The 21595-nt window shown below is 36.5% G+C and overlaps 1 protein-coding gene across 3 annotated transcripts; it reads left to right on the top strand.

Annotated features, from left to right (window-relative positions):
- Nucleotides 1-671: 671 nt before the first annotated feature.
- On the top strand, nucleotides 672-21593 carry htra2-6 (HtrA serine peptidase 2-6). 3 transcript variants are annotated; one of them, XM_073920028.1, is made up of 8 exons: nucleotides 672-850; nucleotides 9020-9224; nucleotides 14588-14782; nucleotides 14883-14915; nucleotides 19667-19775; nucleotides 19860-19929; nucleotides 20582-20677; nucleotides 20763-21593. In XM_073920028.1, exons 3-8 carry the CDS (start codon nucleotides 14654-14656, stop codon nucleotides 20908-20910), a joined length of 585 nt encoding a protein of 194 aa, XP_073776129.1. In that variant the 5' UTR covers nucleotides 672-850; nucleotides 9020-9224; nucleotides 14588-14653; the 3' UTR covers nucleotides 20911-21593. The 3 variants fall into 3 exon arrangements, with proteins under 3 accessions (XP_073776129.1, NP_001103640.2, XP_073776128.1); XM_073920027.1 differs by lacking the exon at nucleotides 672-850 and adding an exon at nucleotides 2071-2118; NM_001110170.2 differs by lacking the exons at nucleotides 672-850; nucleotides 9020-9224 and adding an exon at nucleotides 2006-2118 and having other exon boundaries at nucleotides 20763-21360.
- The last annotated feature ends 2 nt before the right edge of the window (nucleotides 21594-21595 follow it).

The raw sequence follows: 21595 nt of genomic DNA, 5'->3' as shown, positions 1-21595 counted from the left end.
TTAAGATGAAAACGCTGCAACATGAACACAACAACATTAAGATGAAAACACAACAACATTAAGATAAAAATGCTGCAACATGAACACAACAACATTAAGATGAAAACACAACAACATTAAGATGAAAACACAACAACATTAAGATGAAAACACAACAACATTAGGATGAAAACACAACAACATTAGGATGAAAACACAACAACATTAAGATGAAAACACAACAACATTAAGATGAAAACACAACAACATTAGGATGAAAACACAACAACATTAGGATGAAAACACAACAACATTAAGATGAAAACACAACAACATTAAGATAAAAATGCTGCAACATTAAGATGAAAACACAACATCAAGATAAAAATGCAGCAACATTAAGATGAAAATACAACAACATTAAGATAAAAATGCTGCAACATTAAGATGAAAACACAACGACATTAAGATAAAAATGCTGCAACATTAAGATAAAAACACAACAACATTAAGATAAAAATGCAGCAACATTAAGATGAAAACACAACAACATTAAGTTAAAAACGCTGCAACACTAAGATGAATCATGCTGCAACACTAAGATGAAAGCGCTGCAACTTTAAAATCACAACACAACGGAAATGCTCCTGACCACTAGGTGGCAGATAACGGGCAGTCGTGTGCCCATCTTAAGAGTTTTAGTTCAAAAGTTTCGTTTCATTTCGGACGTTGCTCTTGGTAGCAATCATGTATTGCCCATTTTGCTGGGCTTCACTTGACAGTTGCCCGTCATTCTGCAGCAAATGTGGAAAAAACATAACGTTTATGAAAGGCAAAGTTCCTGATGGAAATGAGCCCAGCACCAGTGGAGGTAAGTTACAATGCTGTATTGTTTGTAGGGTCCTATGAATTTCATAAATCGTATCTGACATGAAATCGAATAACGCGGTTTGTCACGGAATTTTCTTATTTTTTGATGAATATATTAAAATAGCGTTGTAACGTTACACCTCGTCAAAGCACGATCCCGAGGATTTATGTTAATTGGACATGCTGTTTGATTTCTAAAGAATGTTTTATTCTTTTTAATATTTAATGCAGATTTTCGTTAGCTGATTAATGTGACATACAATAGATTTTTATGACAATGTTTCTGAAGCAGGAAAAACAGAAACAAGTTCTGTGGATTGCTTCATGAAGTACTATTGATGTTTAATTTTATAAAAACATTAAGATTTCCCAGAATATCAAATCTTAAAGTAATAAAAATCCTCATTCACAACTTGATTTAAATTTAATGTTACTAACTTACATTTAGAACTTCTTGTGGAATTTCTCGAGGTAATAATCATTGTTTTGGTCTGTATTAATAATATCTGTTTAATCAGAAGAAGTAATCGGTGTTCCACTGCCACCTAGTGGTTGGGAGCATTTCCGTTGTGTTACGTTTTTAGTGTTGCAGAATTTTTCATCTTAGTGTTGCAGCATTTTTCATCTTAGTGTTGCAGCATTTTTCATCTTAGTGTTGCAGCGTTTTCATCTTAGTGTTGCAGCATTTTTCATCTTAGTGTTGCAGCATTTTTCATCTTAGTGTTGCAGCTTTTTCATCTTAGTGTTGCAGCATTTTTCATCTTAGTGTTGCAGCATTTTTCATCTTAGTGTTGCTGCATTTTTCATCTTAGTGTTGCAGCATTTTTCATCTTAGTGTTGCTGCATTTTTCATCTTAGTGTTGCAGCATTTTTCATCTTAGTGTTGCAGCATTTTTCATCTTAGTGTTGCAGCATTTTTCATCTTAGTGTTGCTGCATTTTTCATCTTAGTGTTGCAGCGTTTTCATCTTAATGTTGTTGTGTTTTGCACTACTGGGCCACCGTAGTATAATGCTTCAAATAATAAATTAAAAAGAAAAATATGCAACAAAATGAAGTTATCCATGTATTACCTGAAACCGCCAGTAGGTGGTGGTAGGACACTGTCTTAAGTGAATAAGACATTTATTCAGCAACAAAGCAACTGTTGTATTTATGAATAGGTCAAGGATGAATCGACTCTCACAATTTATTTAAATCCACAGATTCATTCACAAAAAATAACCCACTCTAGCCTAAATAAGGACTGAACCGATGTGAACGCTAACAGGTAGGAATAATGATCAAATTCTTGTGGATTAAACATCTTTATTGACATTAATTGCAGTAGATTTTATTAAGTTACAACAAAAGGTATAAAATGCTTTTAATTGCGAACTGTACTTATTTTGTGTGAACATGCTACATGCTAACACCATCACAGCATTGCAGTCAACTAATTTAGAGCTACTAACGTTAGTCAACAGTCCCCACCTTCACTAAGTGAAAAATGCGAATTAAAAAGAAAAAATAACCTAAATAAAATAAACAATTACAAATTAAACAAATGAATATTTAAGTCAGTGTAAATAGATCTAACGTTTATTACTGTATGTCACAGGCTATAGTAGCGCTAATTAGCATTTGATGCTAATGCTAACATTGATGCAACTTAATGTAACGTAAATATTAATGTTATATTAACGGTACTGTAACTTTAATCTATTGTTTTACTTAAAAGCTCGATCAAACCTTTAACGTTAACATCAGTCAGATTAATTGCTATTTGAGTGATTCTGTTAATATTAACATACATTTGTTTCTGTCTAGTTTACTTTAGGAACTATACAGTGAGAGGAATTATTTAGTTTTATATTACAGAAACTCGATATTTCTTTTCTATATTTTTGTTAGGCCACAGTTTGAAATGCCATTCTGCAGGCTGAAATGGCATATTTAACACAATTAACCACGGCTTTACTACAAATAATACAGTCAGGTTTATTTTGTGTGGATAAATGTAAGCTTACTTTAGTAAAACTATGTTTTTGTCTTATTGGCTAAATGGGCTCATGAAAGTGTTTCACATAGAAATGAATGAATAATAATTAATAATAATAATTCCTTACATTTATATAGCACGTTTCCTGCACTCTCAAAGTGCTTTACGCATTGGTGGAACATGTTTCCCGAAAGCCATTTTGAAATGGAAACAATATTTTTCTTTCCCATTTATAGATGATATTTGGTCAACAATACATTTTTACGCCCAAATCAGGTAGAAGAAATTCATTTCAAAATATTACACAGGTACTACTATCCCTGCAATATATTTAATAATAAATAATAATAATAATAAAAAAATCACAAAAATGTTCTTTTTGTACTTGTGAATTTTCTGATGATTTTTGGAAACAGGTTTCAGGGTTGATTTTTGATTAATTTGGAGATATGCTGTAGAGAGAGGAATCATTAAAAGGCCAGAAGTGAAAATTCTGTCGTCATTTACTCCAAACATGCTTGCGTTCTTGTGATATTTTGAGAAGTCAGTGGTCCCTCACTGATTATAAAACACACACACACACACACACACACAAACACATTTTGAGTCTCTATGCAGTTACATTGACTGTAATTTAAGTTATGAAAGCAAACAATATACTTTTTTTTGTTTTATATTAATTATGACGTATTTAAAGTAAGACTTTCTGGCAAATAGGCTCATTTTTCAAGTTACTCAGAGTTAAACTGTTGAGTTTGGTCATTTTAATCCGTTCAGCTGATCTCTGGGTCTAACAAATAGTCCAAAATCTTTGATTATTACTCCAGAATGAGAGTATAGCAAAGATTATAGAATACACATGACGTGTCACTCGTATACTTTTGAATGGGAAAAGTGAAACAGTCATTATGGCAAATGAAGCCCCGCCTTCTAGTACAGGAGCCAATCAGTGATTGATATATGGCAAATAAAGCCCACCTTTTAGTACATGAGCCAATCAGCGATCAGTATAGAATGACAATTCTCCAGGGGAGGGGCTTGGACTAGATGTGAGTTTCTGCAGATATTGTGTGATATATATACATTTATAAATTAAACAAAAAGGACAGTTACTGTTTAATTTTATTGGTTATTCATAGTATGTAATGTAATCGTAATCTTGGCAAGCAGTTTTGAAGAATTTGATTTACCCATTCAAACAGAATGCCCATGTATACTTCCCAAGAGGCGTATAGGTATAGTTACTAGCCATGTCTAGTTGGAACATAGCAGCTATTCATTTCCATCAGTCTTGGTGCATACTTTAACTACACAAGAGTCAAGTCTTACTTTAAAAACTCTTAGGAATTTTTTGAGCGAGATGCTAATGGTCTAATCTGATTCAAGGATCTATGCTAAGCTAAGCTAAAAGTTCTTCTGTCAGACCCGGAGTTTGTCTGAATGGATTTAAAGAGCCCCTATTATACATTAAAAAGGGTCATATTTTGTTTTGTTTTGGGGGGGGGGGGGGGGTCTCCAACAACAGGCTGATGTGCATTCAAGGGCAAAGTACACTTTCATTGTCTTAAAATATGCATTTATTTTTATCAAATTATGCCAGCGACTCGCTTATGATTATTTAACAGTTAATTTGTTCCTACACCCCTCCCTAATGCGATGCTAATGTGCGCTGATTGGTCCTATTGTACTCTGTTGTGATTGGTCAACAGCATTCAGCGTGAGACAGAGAGAAATGCCCACCATGGCTTATCAACAATATTGAAGTAGTCAGAGTGCAGAGTGTATGTGTGAGTATACCTGCCAACAATTTTTTTTCGGGAGTCTCCTGTAATTTCAGACCCATCTCCCGCCACCCTCCCGTTTTGTTATTTATCCCAGAAACTGATGATGGCCATAGCAACGACAAGTGCCAGAGGATTGTGCATTTATATGCAAACGCATTTAAATCCATAAACAAAGCGGCACGCGTCGCATTTTCATCATGGCATTAGACGTGATATGAGAATATAAAGAGTTAACCAGATGCACTACAAGCGGTTATAAGTAGCAAAAAACAATTAAATACATAATTTGTAGAGAAAACAAAGAGGCAACCATTTTAATTGCACATACTTACACTGTCGAGCTCTGACAAAGTCCCATACGTCAACAGAATTTTCTGATCTAAAGCACTCATCAGAAAAATGACTGGAACACAGCACAAGCCTGGGCTGTAATGTTGAGGTATTTTTGCCAAAATAAACCTCAACCACTGACTCTTCACTGTTTCATCTTTGAGTAGAGAAAATAACACTAACTTTCCCCTCACACTTCAGAGCACAGCGTCTTCGCGACATGATTCAACTGGCGTCTGCTGCAGTGTCCTTCTTCTTTTTCTTTGCTACTGTGTTTGTGGGCGGGGCTGGTTTTTTTAATTTTCCCGGGATTGCGCGTGCAACAAATAGGCGGGTCCAGGCCCGGATTAGGAACTCAGGGGCCCCTGGGCACATTATCTTGTAAGGCCCCCTACCTGGCCGTACCCCTATAGTTGAATTTAAAAAATAATAATAATATAATATTTTTTAAATAAAATGAATCTATAATTTGTTGCCCACATATTTAAATAAATGATATATAGTACATATGTATTTACAAAGATTTAACTTATTTTTCAAAGCATTGAATAAAAATACTAATAAAATGAATGTTTTTTTAGTATACTTGTACAAGTTCACTGAAACAGTACTATATATATATATATAATTTTTAAGGGTATTTTTAATGTAGAGCTTTTACAAACTGATAGAGCACATTGTTTGCATGGCATAGGCTATATCACACAATGCCTCTTCAATCCAGTTCTATGAATCTGAGTGTTTAATAATACACACACTTATTAATGATTTACTGTCTCTCTCTTCCTCTCTCTGTATTCTCTCTACTCTTCTCGTGATGAAGAGTTGGCAAACAGCATAGATCAACTTGATTATAAACCTAAAAGTATCCGAAAATCACACACACTATACCTCTTCTCCTCTCCGGTCTCTCTCCTCTTCGTGGCCTTTCTCTCTCCCTCTCTCTCTCCTTTTTCTATCTGTTTGTCTCACGGTGAATCCAGTCCGCGCTGCGCTGCCGTTAGCCTCCTCCGCCTGGTTAATGCTAGCTTACTGATCTAACGTTACCATAACGTCGTCTTCTATACCCTCATCCTCCTGATCATGGGTCTGTTTGAAGAAGGTGTGTATGGAAAATGCCTCAATAAAGATGCCTCCTCTCCTCTTTCTCTCGCGTTTGCTAAATCCACTTGTCCACTCATTTTTGATACATGATTAATACTAACGTTACACTACAGTCCGCTCAGTTTAGTGCGGGTTATTTCAAAACTGATGTTTCTGCGCTTGACCAATTACAGCATTCTGTTAAGTTAAAGAAAAAAAGACAATTTAAACATAATAATAATAGTTATATGTGAGTTTTTTGCTCAGAGGAAATACAGTTGTCTGAGCAATATAGTTTTTACAGAGAAGGAGGCACCTTTATTAAGGCTAAACATTATTAAATACCCACGAGGCACTTGACTTTATATCACATTTGCATTATTTATTAAAAATGTTTCCTTCCTGTTAAAAATAAATATATTTCTAATCTGATATGTAATGGGGAGAAAAAAAGTAGCACAATTTCAGCAGTTGGTGGATTCGAACCGGGTTGTTGAACAATCGTGTCAAAAGATGTTGCTGTGCACATTACGAGGTACGCCACTCAGGCTGTGATGCTGCATAGCTCTTCTAGGCCCACACGGAATCTGTGCGCACAGAATTCTGCAGATTTTTTGCAGATCTTTAGCCTATCATTAATTCTGTTTATTTTCTTGAGTAAATATGTAAATCTGAATTTATTCAGTTTTTATTCAGTAATTTATTACTTTTTATTTAATATATTAAGGTGTAAGTTATGATACTCCGCTGGAAACTCCCAAAATAATTGCAGAGAAATCCGCAGATTTTTACCAAAATGCTCCACAGAAATAGCAAAAAACGTCCGCAGATTCCGTCTGGCCCTGCTCTTTACTCATGTTGTCTCTGTCAATCAAGCATCGATGGGCGTAAAGCGTGAATAGCTTATTCCAACTAGGTGCGCTATTTGCAGTTAGCCTAAAAAAACACCCCGAATTTGTCTTTTTCTTCTCCCCCCTCGCAGGGGCCCCAAGTGCGCTCGGGCCACTGGGCCTGTGCCTATAAGGCCCATTGGTTAATCCGGCCCTGAGCGGGGCTTAAGTTCCATTTCCAGGTCACACCGGCACAGCTAAAGACTCGTTATCAAGACGATTCATTTGAAGCACTGCGAGTTGACTCTTTTATAAATGAATCAACAGTTTTAAACACTGCACACTTGCAGATTTAAGTCTTAGCTGAATAATTCACTTCACTTAGAGCTGTGTTACACAATACATGGAAGGTCATTCTCAAAAACCCATAATAGAGGCTCTTTAAAAAAAAAAGAAGAATAAACTGAACTGTTTAACTCGAGGAAATGTAACATGAGCATATTTGCAAGTAGTTGTGTGGTTTACCCAAAAAGGAAACTTCTGTCATCATTTCTGAGTTTTTTTTGACTCTGTTAAACACAAAAGAAGATATTTTTAATAATGCTGAAAACCTGAACATTAACTTCCATAGTAGTTATTTTTCCTGCAATAGAAGTCAATAGCTAGAGGTTTTCAGCATTATTGAAAATGTCTTCTTTTGTGTTTAACAGAAGAAAGAAACTGATAACAATTTCAAATATGCAGAGGGTGAGTAAATGATGGAATCATTTTTATTTTTACTATTAATTTCACTGTTAATTGAAGTTATTGAGTTTAATTTAAAAGCCTCACAAAAATACTTTATTCATTCATTCGTTTATTTTCTTTTTGGCTCAGTCCTTTTATTAATCTGGGGTCACCACAGCGGAATGAACCGCCAACTTATCCAGCAGATGTTTTTACGCAGCGGATGCCCTCCCAGCTGCAACCCATCTCTGGGAAACATACATACATACTCATTCACACTCATACATGCGGACAATTTAGCCTACTCAATTCACCTGTACCGCATGTCTTTGGACTGTGGGGGAAACCATAGCACTCGGAGAAAACCCACGCGAACGCAGGGAGAACATGCAAACTCCACACAGAAATGCCAACTGACTCAGCCGAGGCTCGAACCAGCGACTTTCTTGCTGTGTGGTGACAGCACTACCTACTGCGTCGCCAAATTACTTTATTATTTGATATAAAACTACATTTTTTTTATTTATTAAAATAATTTCCAATTATTAAAAAGCCTTTTCAGTGTCAGTTTTCAGCCAAATGCATATAGAATTTTCCGTTTCAATCAACAAGCTTCATTTCGGTGCTTCCCTAATCTTGCTATAAGAGGGTCTTTTTGCATTGCACAACTCAAAAACAAGGCGGCAAAACATGTAATTATTATAAACATTTTAAATTATAAACATTTAATTACTATAAAAATAGAACCAAACCCTTTTCCCCAAATGTCATTATTATTAACAAAATTATTGATATCAGACATTTATAAAATACTTATTTAACGTGTTGAAGCAACTCAATTCTTAAGTTTATTGGGGGCAACTTGACTGTTTAATGTTCAACTCACTTACATTTATAAAAACCATCAAGTTAACCTAATTCTTTACTTTTTTATCATTTCTATTGTTAAAACATTCTCACATTTCGCAGGGTTGTAAAACCCAACAGTGTTTTAACACTACACATATATTTACAATATTTTTTGTTAATTCGGTTTAATTTCTGAATGTTAAGTAATCATAAGTGGTAGTTGTAGTTGTTGTTGTTGTTATTAATAATGCTGTTGTCATTTTCACTGACATTATTACTATCATTATTATTATTGTACTATCTATCTATTATATGTTTTATTTAAATCTTTATTATTCTTGCTTCATTTTTTTGAATTGTTGTATATTTTCATGTTCTCTTGTGTATATACTTTGTTTGACTTGTTCACCCAGTTACCTTTACATGCGCGCGCACAACAGGATTGTTTTTATTTTCAGCAGGGTGTTTTATGTTGATTTTCTCTATAGAGACTTTTTGGATCACTTGTTTCTATTTTAAGATGACCAGATGGTTTTAGTTTCAGTTGTGTTTGGGAATTGTGACTAATATTACACTCTTTCTTTTCAGACACCCCTTTTCTGGCCGTGAGGTTCCCATCTCGAATGGCTCTGGCTTTATAATAAGTAGTGATGGCCTGATAGTGACAAATGGCCATGTGGTCGCCAACAAGTGTGGTGTTCGTGTCAAACTGACCAATGATGAGACTTACAACGCCACAGTTCAGGATGTGGACCAGGCAGCAGACATCGCCTCCATCAAAATCAATGTTAAGGTACAGATGGAGCTTTGAGGTTGTACACTGTTAGCCAGTAGGGAACACTGTTGCCAGTAAGTTACTGTATTTGAGATTTACAGTATACAACCGTAAATCAGTTTACAGCATGTTATCATAGTGTCTAAAAATGGTTAATTACTGTAAAAACTAAGTAAACAGTTACCTACTGTAAACCTTTTAATTTTGTCCTAAATATTTTATGATGTAAATTTATTAATATTATTTTAGTACTATTGACATAAAAAAGACACGATTACAAAATATTAACAAAATAAACACTCTTTATTTAAAACATTGGAGATGCTTAAAACATTTAAGAAAACAGTGTAAAAACACTACATTTCAAACATTCAAATGATCTTATTTTAAGAAAAAAACATTGAAAACGACAAAGCACATGAACATACATGTACAAAACTAATTTAAGTGTCTGACCTGCATATTGTTGAGAGAAAAAAAACAATTGTACTTAGTACTACTGACAATAAACCAGACACAATTATAAAATATTCCATTCTTTAAAACATTGATGATGCTTAATGCATTTAAGGAAAATGTGTGAAAATTACATTAAGCATTAAAATCAACAGATTAAAAATTAATAAATCACACAAAGCACAACATACAATAATACGTACAATAATAATTTAAACGTCTGAATTGCGTATTGTTGGAAAAATAAATATTTGTAACCATTAGCCGACTCAGAAACAACCCAACTTTAAAATATTACAAATTCTGGTGTCAAATGCTCAACAATGTCTGAATTCACATGTTCAAATGCAATTCATCTTTATTTCTATTGCACTTTTACAATGTAGATCAATGATGTCAAAGCAGCTTAACATAGAAGTTCTTGTAAATTGAAGCTGCTTCAGTCCAGTTTTCAGAGTTGAAGTTGTAAATGTCACTGCTGAAATTCCAAACACTGAAGAGCAAATCCACCGATCCACCAATCGAAGCCGAGCGAGCCAGTGGCGACAGTGGCATGGAACAAACTTCACCAACTGACAAAAGTGTAGAATAAAAGCTCTTGAGAGATACCAGGCTCAGTTGGCCCCGACCAGTTCTCCTCTAGCCAAACTTGTGCAAAGCCGCAGTCTGGGCACCAGAGACTTGTAAGGTCAACGGCAGGTGGTCAGGCTGGCCCACTGGATCAATGAGGAAACTCATCGATCACGTGTGTCTTTCAGGAATCAGTCTCTCACTCTCCACTCCTCCATGACCACCACAGCATCTGGTCAGGATCTGGTCAGGATTTGGCCCAGTCCAGGATTATGGAGACCTCTGGATAAGGAAAACAGACTAACATAAGCATAGAGGAAGCTTGTTTAAAAAAATAAATCATATACTGGTTAGTTATTTTGAAGCATGGCAGCTGGGTTGGGCTAGTTTTCAGCTGGTACTGAGCAACTGGCTCCTGCTCATAACCAGCTCACTACCATGTTTAAAAGATAACTAACCAGAATGTCCTGTTTATTTTTTCCCCAACAAGGTTTTACAAAAACATTGTAGCATTTGTGATGGGGTGATTCACTGCAGGACAGAAAAGATTATTTGTTTTAGGTATTCTTAATAAACTAAAACAGACTGAATGCTGACACAACTATTGAGAGTGTCTCACCTAATCCAAGTTCTCAGTTAGCTGGTGAAAGAAGGAAAACACTCTGTTGTTCATGGTTGTCATTCTCGTCATAACTTCTGCTGCCTTCTTCTGGCTCACTCTGGTTGTTGCTGTGCATTTTGTTTCATCCTCTGGATTTATTTATACAAAACAATATTTAGGCAACATGAAATGGGGAAAAAGACATTTAATACATAAACAAATGCCTGTATCCCAATACTAAATATTGTATTACAAAATGTCTGACCCATGACAGACCCCAATCTGCTCAAAAATATTATAAACAAAGATTTAAAAAACTTACCAAATGGTTTGGTAAAAATGGAAACAAATCTTTAATTTAGGTAGCAACTAAACATGTGACACATTTTGTATTAAAAGTAACTATACTATATTGAGAAACAAATAGATGTACAGTACTTACTGTTGTATGAGTTCCAGTTTGCACAGGCAGGCTCCCAGTATTCTATATTGAGATGTGATAAAGAAAAAAAGTCTTCATGTGTATATGTATGTCAATATCAATTTACAAAATAAAGTATCTGTCTGAAACCCAACAAAACAAATATAAACAATAATTAGCAAAAAGGTGGTTATCTGCATATTTTATAGAAGTAAAGTTGGTTTTATATTCGCAGATTCAGACTTTCCCCTTAATAATATAATTTCATAAATGTATTATTTGCAAACTTTAAATAGCGAAATCATATTAGCAGCCAATGACTATCAAAGTACAACATTTCTGGCCGTGAGGTTCGCATCTCGAATGGCTCTGGCTTTATAATAAGTAGTGATGGCCTGATAGTGACAAATGCCCATGTGGTCGCCAACAAGCGTGGTGTTCGTGTCAAACTGACCAATGGTGAGACTTACAGCGCCACAGTCCAGGATGTGGACCAGGCTGCAGACATCGCCACCATCAAAATCAATGTTAAGGTACAGATGGAACTTTGAGGTTGTACTGTTAACATATGTAATCTTTTGGGTATATTTAATTTTTTAATTAGGGCTGCACCGATCCTGATACTAGGATTGGATATCGGTTCAATACTGCATATTTTTTCTGGATCGGGTATCAGCCAGCAGGTACCGATCCAAATCCCATCTTGCACGTGCTCTATATTCTGTGTAATTTATAAGCAAACAAAAGCCAGAAAGGTAGCCTTTTATAAGACAGTAGAAAGTTGTCTTGTAGGCCTACTGTATCCCAAATGTTTTGAAGCCATTCTATAGTTTAATGTGAAGTGCAGATCAATATTCACATGCTTAAATTCATGTTCAGTTCTGCGCTCCCCTCCGCTGCGCCTGTCAATCATTCTCCGTTTATTTACAATTCAAACTGCGTGTCACGTTCATGACAACATGAAAAACTTTCTCCAACACTATTTGTTCCTGTTAATTTAAATAAATATTAATTTATTATATTACAATATATTCATTTATTATAATGTAATATATATTATATTGGTTCATTTCGACCTGAAACGACGAGTTCATTTCTGTTTCTAAATCATGTAGCTGTTAGATCAGCAGATCGCATTCGCAACACTGGAACTGAGTGGGTTATTACCTGCTCTTCACACACAAAGTAGGCCTACCTGAAATTTAAAACTAGAAAAGGCTCAATAATACATTGGACAGATCCTTAACGCACTGATTTCTTCCCTTTTTACTGCTGTTTTGGATTGGAAGTGTCCGCAGATAACGGAGGACTGCGCGCTGTCTTAGTGATGCATCAAGCACTTCATTCACACATAAATCAACACACAAAGTTTTTGATTAAATTAATAAAAGTGAAACTGACAGGCACAATATTGATTGTCATTAACAGAAAATAATTTAGCCTAATCCCGGCTGCTCTGAAAACTGTGAATATTTGACTGTAATTTTATTTATATCAATAGTTTATTTAACAGGCCAGTTTGTGTTTTGATTAGGGTCAATAGTGGTAGCCTGTTTCAGAGTTCAAAGAAAAATCTTACTATTAAAAAGAAATATAAGCTGGACCACATCACCATAGAAACTGTATTATGCTTAAAAAAATGGCACAGTATCAGGATCGGATCTGTATTGGTCGATACTCAGAATTTTGGGATCGAAATCGAATCAGTTCCAAAAAGATGGTATCGGTGCATCATTATTTTTATTGAGTCATAGTTTAATATGGTAAGAACAAGGACTTATTTTATTTTGTTAATTTACATTTTTAGTAAAAGGTCTTTATCAAATGAGTAATTTCTTTTTGAATTTTGTTCATTTAAGAATTAAACCTAAAGAATCAAAATTGTGTCACTGTTAGTACATTAAAAGTGTGAGGTCTGATTTGATTTTTAATGTTTTTTTTATGGCTCTACATTAACTTTTTTGATCACCACCCTATATGGCTAGTAGTTTTTCAACTTTACTAGCCACTCGCCATTTTCACTTTTGTTGTTGGGAAAATATATTTGCAAAATTACTTGATTTAGATGTGTTGTGTATGACTTTGCTCAATGAGCATGAGCGGTAGTGGTTTCATGGTGTTGCTTTGTAATTATTTCAGGGCTCAACATTAAGGTTGTACCAATTTTTTCTCTGACCACACTGGAAAATAAATAAATAAATAAATAAATAAATATTTCTTAGCCAAAAATGTTAAATAATTTAAAATTTTCAAAAACTAGCAAAATATATGTTATAATATGCACACACTTTTTATTAAATAAAACTTAAATAACAATTATTGTCATGTAGCCTGTCTAAAACTATGAAAAGTAGTTTGTCCTTGCTCCGAGACCAAGGTCTCAGATCAGCAGTTAACTATACATAAAAGTTAATCTATTAAATCAATATTACTTTAAAGAATGATAATTAAACCATATTAACAAAAAGAAAGCAGGTGAAAAACATACCGTGTGCAATAATGAAAGGATGATCAAACGCACACGGTTAACATTAGGCCCATTAATAATCTGTTCAAAGATTGTTTAAAGCTGAAGCTGCAACTGCTGCTGCATACATAAAATACCTTCTTTTTTTTAAAATCTTGAGCTCTTGAAAATGGTGGATGTTTATCACTTTTTGTCAAGTCTATTTCAAACAGAACCGATCGCAGCATTGTGTTTCCAGTCAAGGTTGCTTCACGCAAGGAAATGGGATCGTGCACGCTTTTAAAAAATTGCGCGCATCACATAACATTCTGTATTTATCTGCTTTCTTTTGCTTGCGTGAACACAGTTGTTTTTGTCAGTCGGGCTGCTTCTCATTTCTAGAGATTCATCCTTATTGTTGAACCCTGCTTAAAAAAAAATACAATTTAAAAAAGATTTTCGACCAGCCAAAGTGGATAGTGGGAGTGGCTGTCTAATTTGCCACAGCTAAAGTCTACCTGCGGTTGGTGGATGTTAATGTCAAGCCCTGATGTTAACCCATTAATCTGATTATAGTGTATTTAGGCTACATACACACTGTAATATTTCAGGAGGAACGGCCGCATACAAATATGGAAATAAACTCGAAATTGTGATAACCTTAGTGACATTTGGTTTTGTATCCTCAAATTTTTAAACGCAGTAGTATTACAGCAACTAAAGAATAATTAGTCAACATTTTTAGTTAAACCAACAGTAACAGAGGAGGCTTTCATGTTTTAAAGGCCATTTTTGCAATTGATTTTTCTCAGTTTTCTTTTACCACAGTTCTAGTACATGGCCATATAGTCTGACATAGTGTCATTGTGTTCTCTGTCTTGTCCCAGAATCCTCTACCAACGTTGCGTCTTGGCAAGTCATCTGATGTGCGTCAAGGTGAATTTGTGGTTGCCATGGGGAGCCCCTTTTCTCTTAAAAACACCATCACATCTGGAATCGTCAGCTCTGCTCAGAGAGGCAGTAAAGAACTGGGTCTTTCCAACTCCAACATGGACTACATCCAGACGGACGCTACCATAGATGTAAGAGCACTGGAAACTGGGTGGTGTTGCATGCAAAAAAAATGTATGTCATCATTTAATGAATTGCATTCCATCACTCAATCACAATTCTGCTTTACAGTTTGGAAATTCAGGAGGGCCTCTCATAAACCTGGTGAGTTGCTGACATTTGCTCAACTGACTGCCTCTGCATTTTGGTTTAAAGGGTCACGAAACACCAAAACACATTTTTGAGTTGTCAATAGTCATATATATGTTCCACGCTACTAAAAACACTCTTAGGACACATATTTAACAATAAAAGTGAAGAATTGTTTGGAGGCATGGGTCGTCAGTGTTGTTTATAAACGTGCCAAAACAAAGGTTTTCTTTTCATTTTCCCGCAGTGAGAAAGGACCCACATTTGTGGACTACAGTGGTCTTCTAACACGCAACCAAAATGTTTGTAAGGAACATTTTTACCCGAGAGCTTTTTGTATGTATAAATGGTGAAATCCAGATTTGCCACTCGTCTTCCTATAAGAAAAATCGCAAATCCAGTTTGCGTTGATTGTCCTGTCTCTACGGATTTGGTAAGTAAGCAATCGGTGTTCGTTGTTATTCAGATGGCGAAGTAGGCCATTAAAACTACACTCTTCTAGCAGTTCCTCGGATCCAATATGTCGTTTGTCATGGGGGGCACTCATGAAATGTTCTTGAATGAAAATGAAAGTGCCAAACTGCAGTTAAAGTCGACAAATTAAGAATGAAACTCCCCAAAATTACATGACACTCCAGAAGAAACGTGGATAGCGTGGTGACACAATGACGTTAATTGTATTGTGCTTTAACATGTAAAACGGGATCATAAAAGGAACATTCTAAAAGCAACTCATGTAAACACCTTAATCATATTGTTGTTTTAATCAGATTAAGGCAAATAGTTAGATTACTGATGTCCACAAAATCATTGCTTTATCTGTTAAACCGACAAGTGAAACACAAACTGTTACTAAATGAAAACAACAGTTTAGAACACGTCTCCTTTATTGCATGACCACCATGGCCGTTCGCTAACAACAACAAAAACTCCCGCTCACACCGGAAGTGACCTTTTAACATAACATAAAAGTCCTACTTCCTTTCTATGTGCAGCATCCACATTTACGGTTGTCATCACCTAGAATTGAACTTAAACTCAATCTCTTCTTTAAAAAAAATGTCTCATGCACTTCCTGAAAAACATTAATACATAAGATAACAGCAAAACATAAGATAACATGACATAAGTTTTAACTTTTAGAATTCAGTACTCCTAACAGGGAGATGCTCTTTTAATAGAGCTTCCATTGTCTTTCACTAAGTGCTTTAAGTAACTGCAGTGCTGTACTCCTTTTTTGGTAAGACAGTCTGCAAGCTGGTCTTTTGTACCCTACCAGAGCACTTGTTTAATTCTTTGTGTTTGAATGAGTTCTTTGATGCTGCTCACTTCCAGACTAAGGCCCCGTTTACACTAGTGCGTTTTAGTTTTAAAACGGCGTTTTAGAATGAAAACGATCCGCGTCCACACTCGCGTTTACCCAGCGTTTCTGAACTGCTCTCCGTCCACACCAAAACGCTGAAAACGCACATCACGTGACCACACACACACTCTTTGGCAATCGCTGGAGCCCATCTACCCAGATGAGAGCTCTGTTAGTCGGACTTCTCATCAAGCATCTCCCGCTGGATCTAATCTCACTATATTTATTAAACGTGATATTTCATTCATCTTGTTGTCTTTATCTAAAGACATATTCCCTGACTTTGGTCATTGGAATCTATTACTTGTTCTCAGGTAACGTGTTTTGGCTGAGCGCAAAGATAAGTTAATGATTAATGTAAGCACGTAGCCTACATTCTGTATATTGACTGATCGCTTGCCTTTATTTCCTATAATGTATAAACTTATTGTATGTTATACTTTTATAATGGCCATTATCGATTATTAAAACTGATATTCAGCAAAAGACAGGGTATGTTTCGTATTTTCACTGAAATTGAAAGGAGGCAGTTGTTATCGGCTCCGTTTTGTTATAAATATGCACACAGTGAAGATGACGCTCATGCAGCACGGCGCCTCAACATTTCTGCTGTCTAAGTTGCTAATATTAAAATGAAAATAGGCAGTTCCTTAAATCAAGTTTACATTTTATTGTTGAGAAAGTGAAACAACGTAGCCAAGGTGATGTGAATGAAGTTATAAAGTGCACTGTTCCCTGTGAAGATTGACGCGTGTCCTCGGTATGTTTTCCATATCAAACTGAGAAGAAGAGACTGCAGCCTTGATCAAACTTGCGAAGTCTGAACTTACACGTAGAAGATTCAGGACTGAACTGTGTGTTAGGCTACTTAATATTGAGGAAAAGCCCCAATCAGAGAGGCGAATGTCTGCAGCCCCGCCTCCGTTTTCAGATGTCTCCGTCTTTCCCCATCCACACTGAGACGGAGCAGCAGCGTTTTAGAATGAAAACGGCCTCTCCAGCGTTTTCGAAACGCTCCGTTTTCGGCGCTCGAGAACTCCGGCGTAGTGTGGACGGATGGCGTAACCGTAGCAAAACTTATGCGTTTTCAAACTAAAACGCATTAGTGTAAACGGGGCCTAAGTCTTTTCTTAGCAACTGACTTGGTGGACTTCAGTGCATCAGTAAGTGAGTGATTGTCTGTAATGCAGATTATTGGTATTGCATTTTCAGTGTCACCAGTAGTCAGCTCAGAGTGCAGTGTCATCAGAAATATTGCATTATCAATTCCATCTGACATTGCTAGTGTTTCAGCAGCAAGTGTACTTCGCACAATTCTCTTTACTCTTTTTGATTGCCAAGAAAGGGGAGAGAACATTCCATTTTGCCCCATAAGAACAATTAGATGTTCTCCTTGACTTCCCCCATCTGAGTGATTTCCAAAAGAGGCATCACTAAATACAGCCATCTTGAGCTCAGAGTCTTTTCCGAGGTATTGGAAGTTCAGCATTACCTTTTTGGATTTAAGTTTACACACAATTCTGTTTGCTTCATGAATAGTTTGTACAGAGGCATTTTTAATGTTTGAAGCTAGGCTGCTGGCATCAAACATGACATCAGGCCTGCTTTGTCTTGCGGCCTAAAGAATTTGGCCGACCTTTGACCTTAGCTGATCCTTTTCCTCTTCATAAAGTAAGGAGTCCTGTTCCACTGATCGTGCAGGATTCAGTTGTTTAGGCTGTATGTTTTGGATGTAGTTTTCCTGATGAACCTGCACTTTATTGGCAATAGTTTCAAAGTTTATTCCCACATAACAGAAGCTGTTGTTCTCCTCACGCCCAACTTGAAACATGGATCTGAGGTGAGGTATTACTGTTGTGGAGAAACTTTGTGTGCCTCCCCATATGAAGTCATCCACATGACAAGCGAGTACACCAGTCAAAGCGCAGTCTTGATCCAGCCAGCAGAACACAGCTGGATCTACTTTTGACATTGTTCCTCCTGACTTCATGACAATCTCCTTCACTCTTTTATACCAGTAAAGTGAAGCATCAGCCAGACCATACACACACTTTTTTAGCTTCGATAGTTTTTTTTTACAGTTTGCCTCGGGAGGGGGTTTGATATAAAGGTCCCGGGACAGTTCCATTCCTTGAAGAAATGCAGCTTTTATGTCCGTAGAATTTAGATTCCACTGTCTTTGACAAATCACTGCCACAAGGAGCCGAAGAGAGTTTGAAGAACATGTTGGAGAGTCCTTTTTTAGTTCTGACATCTCTAGTTCTTCAAAACCTCGTGCTACAAGACGAGCTTTGGGTAAAACCCCATTAGGTGACTCTTTGTAGGTGCATACCCACCTAGTGGAAATGCATTTCTGTCCCTCGTCCTTTACTTCCTCAAAGACGTGGTTATCTATCCAGCTTTTTATCTCATCCTGTTTTGCCGAGTTACAAACACATCCTCACATACATTAGTGGAGTTAGCATTAGCAACAGTGTTTTGAATTTGTAGATTCTCAACCTTTGACATGTCAGCAGATTCTGTGGTACCCGCCACACTAGTGGGCTCAATAAGCAACAGGTTATACCAATTTTTATATTTGCCTGTAGCTTTACCTGCACGCCCCAGGACTTCAGCTGTGTGTAAAACACCCTTTTCTCTATCCCTGTAGTTTACAGTTTGTCCTTTTTGTAGCATGACCACAGTTTCCATACTAGCATCACTCTGTGTTCACTCTGTGGCATCCCTTCATCAAAGGTTGGCGGGACTTTGTAATTGCTAACCATCCTCTGCTACCAATTTGTTACTAAATGAAAACAACAGTTTAGAACACGTCTCCTTTATTGCATAACCACCATGGCCGTTCACTAATAACAACAAAAACTCCCGCTCACACCGGAAGTGACCTTTTAACATAACATAAAAATCCTACTTCCTTTCTATGTGCAGCATCCACATTTACGGTTGTCATCACCTAGAATTGAACTTAACACAAACTACTCTCCTGTCTTCATTTGGAATAAAAATTCCAAGTAACTCAACACAAGCAAAGGCAATTGTAGGCATAATAGTAGGAGTATTAGGGTAGGAGTATTCATAGCCACAGACATGCAACCTTTTTCAGGGGTAGAAAACTCCGGTTTTAGGCATTTAATTAGTGTGCTAGAACCACACTACGAAATCCCAAGTAGAACGTATCTCACAGCTATGGTGGTACCCTCCTTGTACAATAAGGTGAAGGAGAAAGTTATTAGTGCACATTTAGTAGTTGACTACAGATTGCTGGACCTTCAGAGCAATACAGAGCTTCATGACTGTCATATTAAGAACGTAAATTGTTTTCAAATGTTTATCAATATTGTATTGTACTGGCCATACTCTAGCCTTATGTAATAAACTGATGTGTCATGTTTGTACTCTTCAGGATGGTGAGGTCATCGGCATTAATACCATGAAAGTGACAGCAGGGATTTCCTTCGCTATTCCCTCAGACAGAGTCCGTCTCTTCCTTGACCGATCTGCAGACAAACAGAGTAAGAATGACCTCACAGCTGCTTGCTTTTGTCTGTGACATAATTTTTTTTCACTGACAGATGGTTATTGGGTCTTTTTTTCAGAGTCATGGTTTGGAGAATCGGGATCGAAAAGGCGTTACATTGGAGTGATGATGTTGACTTTGACCCCCAGGTGCCAAACACTTTTATTACAATTTTACAGGAGAGCAAAATTCATACATTATGGAATCTACAGATTTTTGTTATATACCACTAGATTTGGCTCTTAGAAATTCAAGTGCTGGAATACCTGGAAAATTGGCTTGTTCTGTTGAAAAGTGCTTAATTTATCAAGGAGAATTTGTATGCAATTTTCACGCCCCAAAAATAAAAATGTTTGTGAATTTTTGTAACAATATAATGCAAAAATACCCGCACAATCTACCGTGATTCCGAAGCAGTGATTTAAATGATATGAGAAGTGGCCAATCACAGTCAACCTTGTTTAGTTTTACCTGAAATGTAAGGGCGGGACAAACGCCTTTCTGTGTTGCAGTGACAAAGAAAAACAACTTAAAACAAATGTTTTATTGGAATAATACTTTTCAGATGTTTTTACTATGTTATTTGCAAGAGTAATTAAACCGCAGACATTGAAGTGTTTTTGGTTGAAGCAAATGTAATATTGATTGTTTTGCTGATCTGTCTATCAAACTATTAATCAATCAATCTATCTATGAATCTATCTATCTATGTTATCTATTTATCAATCAATCCTTAAACTGTAAACATTGCGCTGAAGTGAGTCTTTTATTATCTTTAAATTCTCTTTTTCCCCTCCTCAGTATAATCGAAGAGCTAAGGATGCGAGACCCGTCCTTCCCTGATGTTTTTCATGGAGTTCTCATCCACCGTGTGATTGTAGGATCTCCAGCCAACAGGTGTGCTGCTCTCTGAACATGATGTTATCAGCTGTTGATTAAGGCATCCTTTTGATGATGTCATTTCCTGTTTTCGGTTTTGCAGAGCCGGAATGAAGCCAGGAGATGTTATTATTGAGATCAATGGGGTAAAGGTGAACACGTCGGAGGAGATATATAATGCTGTGAGGACCAGCGAAAGCTTGTCCCGGTGGTGGTCCGCCGGGGGGCCGACCTGCTTATGCTGCACATGACCCCAGAGTCCACAGAGCGACATCAAGTCAAGTATTTAGTAAGATTAAGAAATGGTGAGTAATGAGAAGCTGTCATAGTTGGAGATGTTGTAAGAAAGGAATCATCTAAAGAGTTGAACAGTTTTAGCAAACGCTGGACATTCGTGTAGTAAACGTGTTTCTGGAAGCGTATGAAATAATGTGGATGATTCAGACTTCTGTACACTGGATAAACCTCAGTGTGTCTGTGCAAACTACACTATCAGTATTGATTTGAAGGAATATCACTGAATATTTTGTTTAGGATTGTCATGATGGCAACAAACACTCAACGACCTTAATAAAACTGGGTGCTCTTATTGTGAAAATGCTGATGTTTTGTATTGAGTCTCACATTCTCATGTTACGACGTTTGTATTTTAATACATTTTTCTGAACAGCTCTGATTTCACAATAAACCATTGGAATATTTATGGATGATTTGATGATGTCGCAGTGACTGATATGTTTAGGTTTTGGGTCAGCGCTGTACAGCATTCTGAAAAAGTGTATTTCTAAAAGTGCGCCGTAATGACGCCAGTGTCAACTGCAGTGTGTGTTGGAAAGGACTGGATGCTGTTCAAACCTCATGCCAAATTTTTGTCACCCCAAACAAAACCATTTTAAATCCACACAATCTGACAACACTGGGGCTAGATCACAATAT

The sequence above is a fragment of the Danio rerio genome, chromosome 13 (genome assembly GCF_049306965.1).
Source record: "Danio rerio strain Tuebingen ecotype United States chromosome 13, GRCz12tu, whole genome shotgun sequence".
Classification (NCBI taxonomy): Eukaryota; Metazoa; Chordata; class Actinopteri; order Cypriniformes; family Danionidae; genus Danio; species Danio rerio.
Note: the sequence above shows the minus strand (reverse complement) of the source record. Positions and strands in the feature narration are given on the sequence as shown.

Bases quoted from the DNA above. Each gene is read 5' to 3' on its own strand.
- htra2-6 (XM_073920028.1), top strand. From the start codon at position 14,654: ATGGGGAGCCCCTTTTCTCTTAAAAACACCATCACATCTGGAATCGTC. The intron at 14,783-14,882 runs GTAAGAGCACTG...TCTGCTTTACAG, and splicing joins AGACGGACGCTACCATAGAT to TTTGGAAATTCAGGAGGGCC. The intron at 19,776-19,859 runs GTAAGAATGACC...TCTTTTTTTCAG, and splicing joins CCGATCTGCAGACAAACAGA to AGTCATGGTTTGGAGAATCG.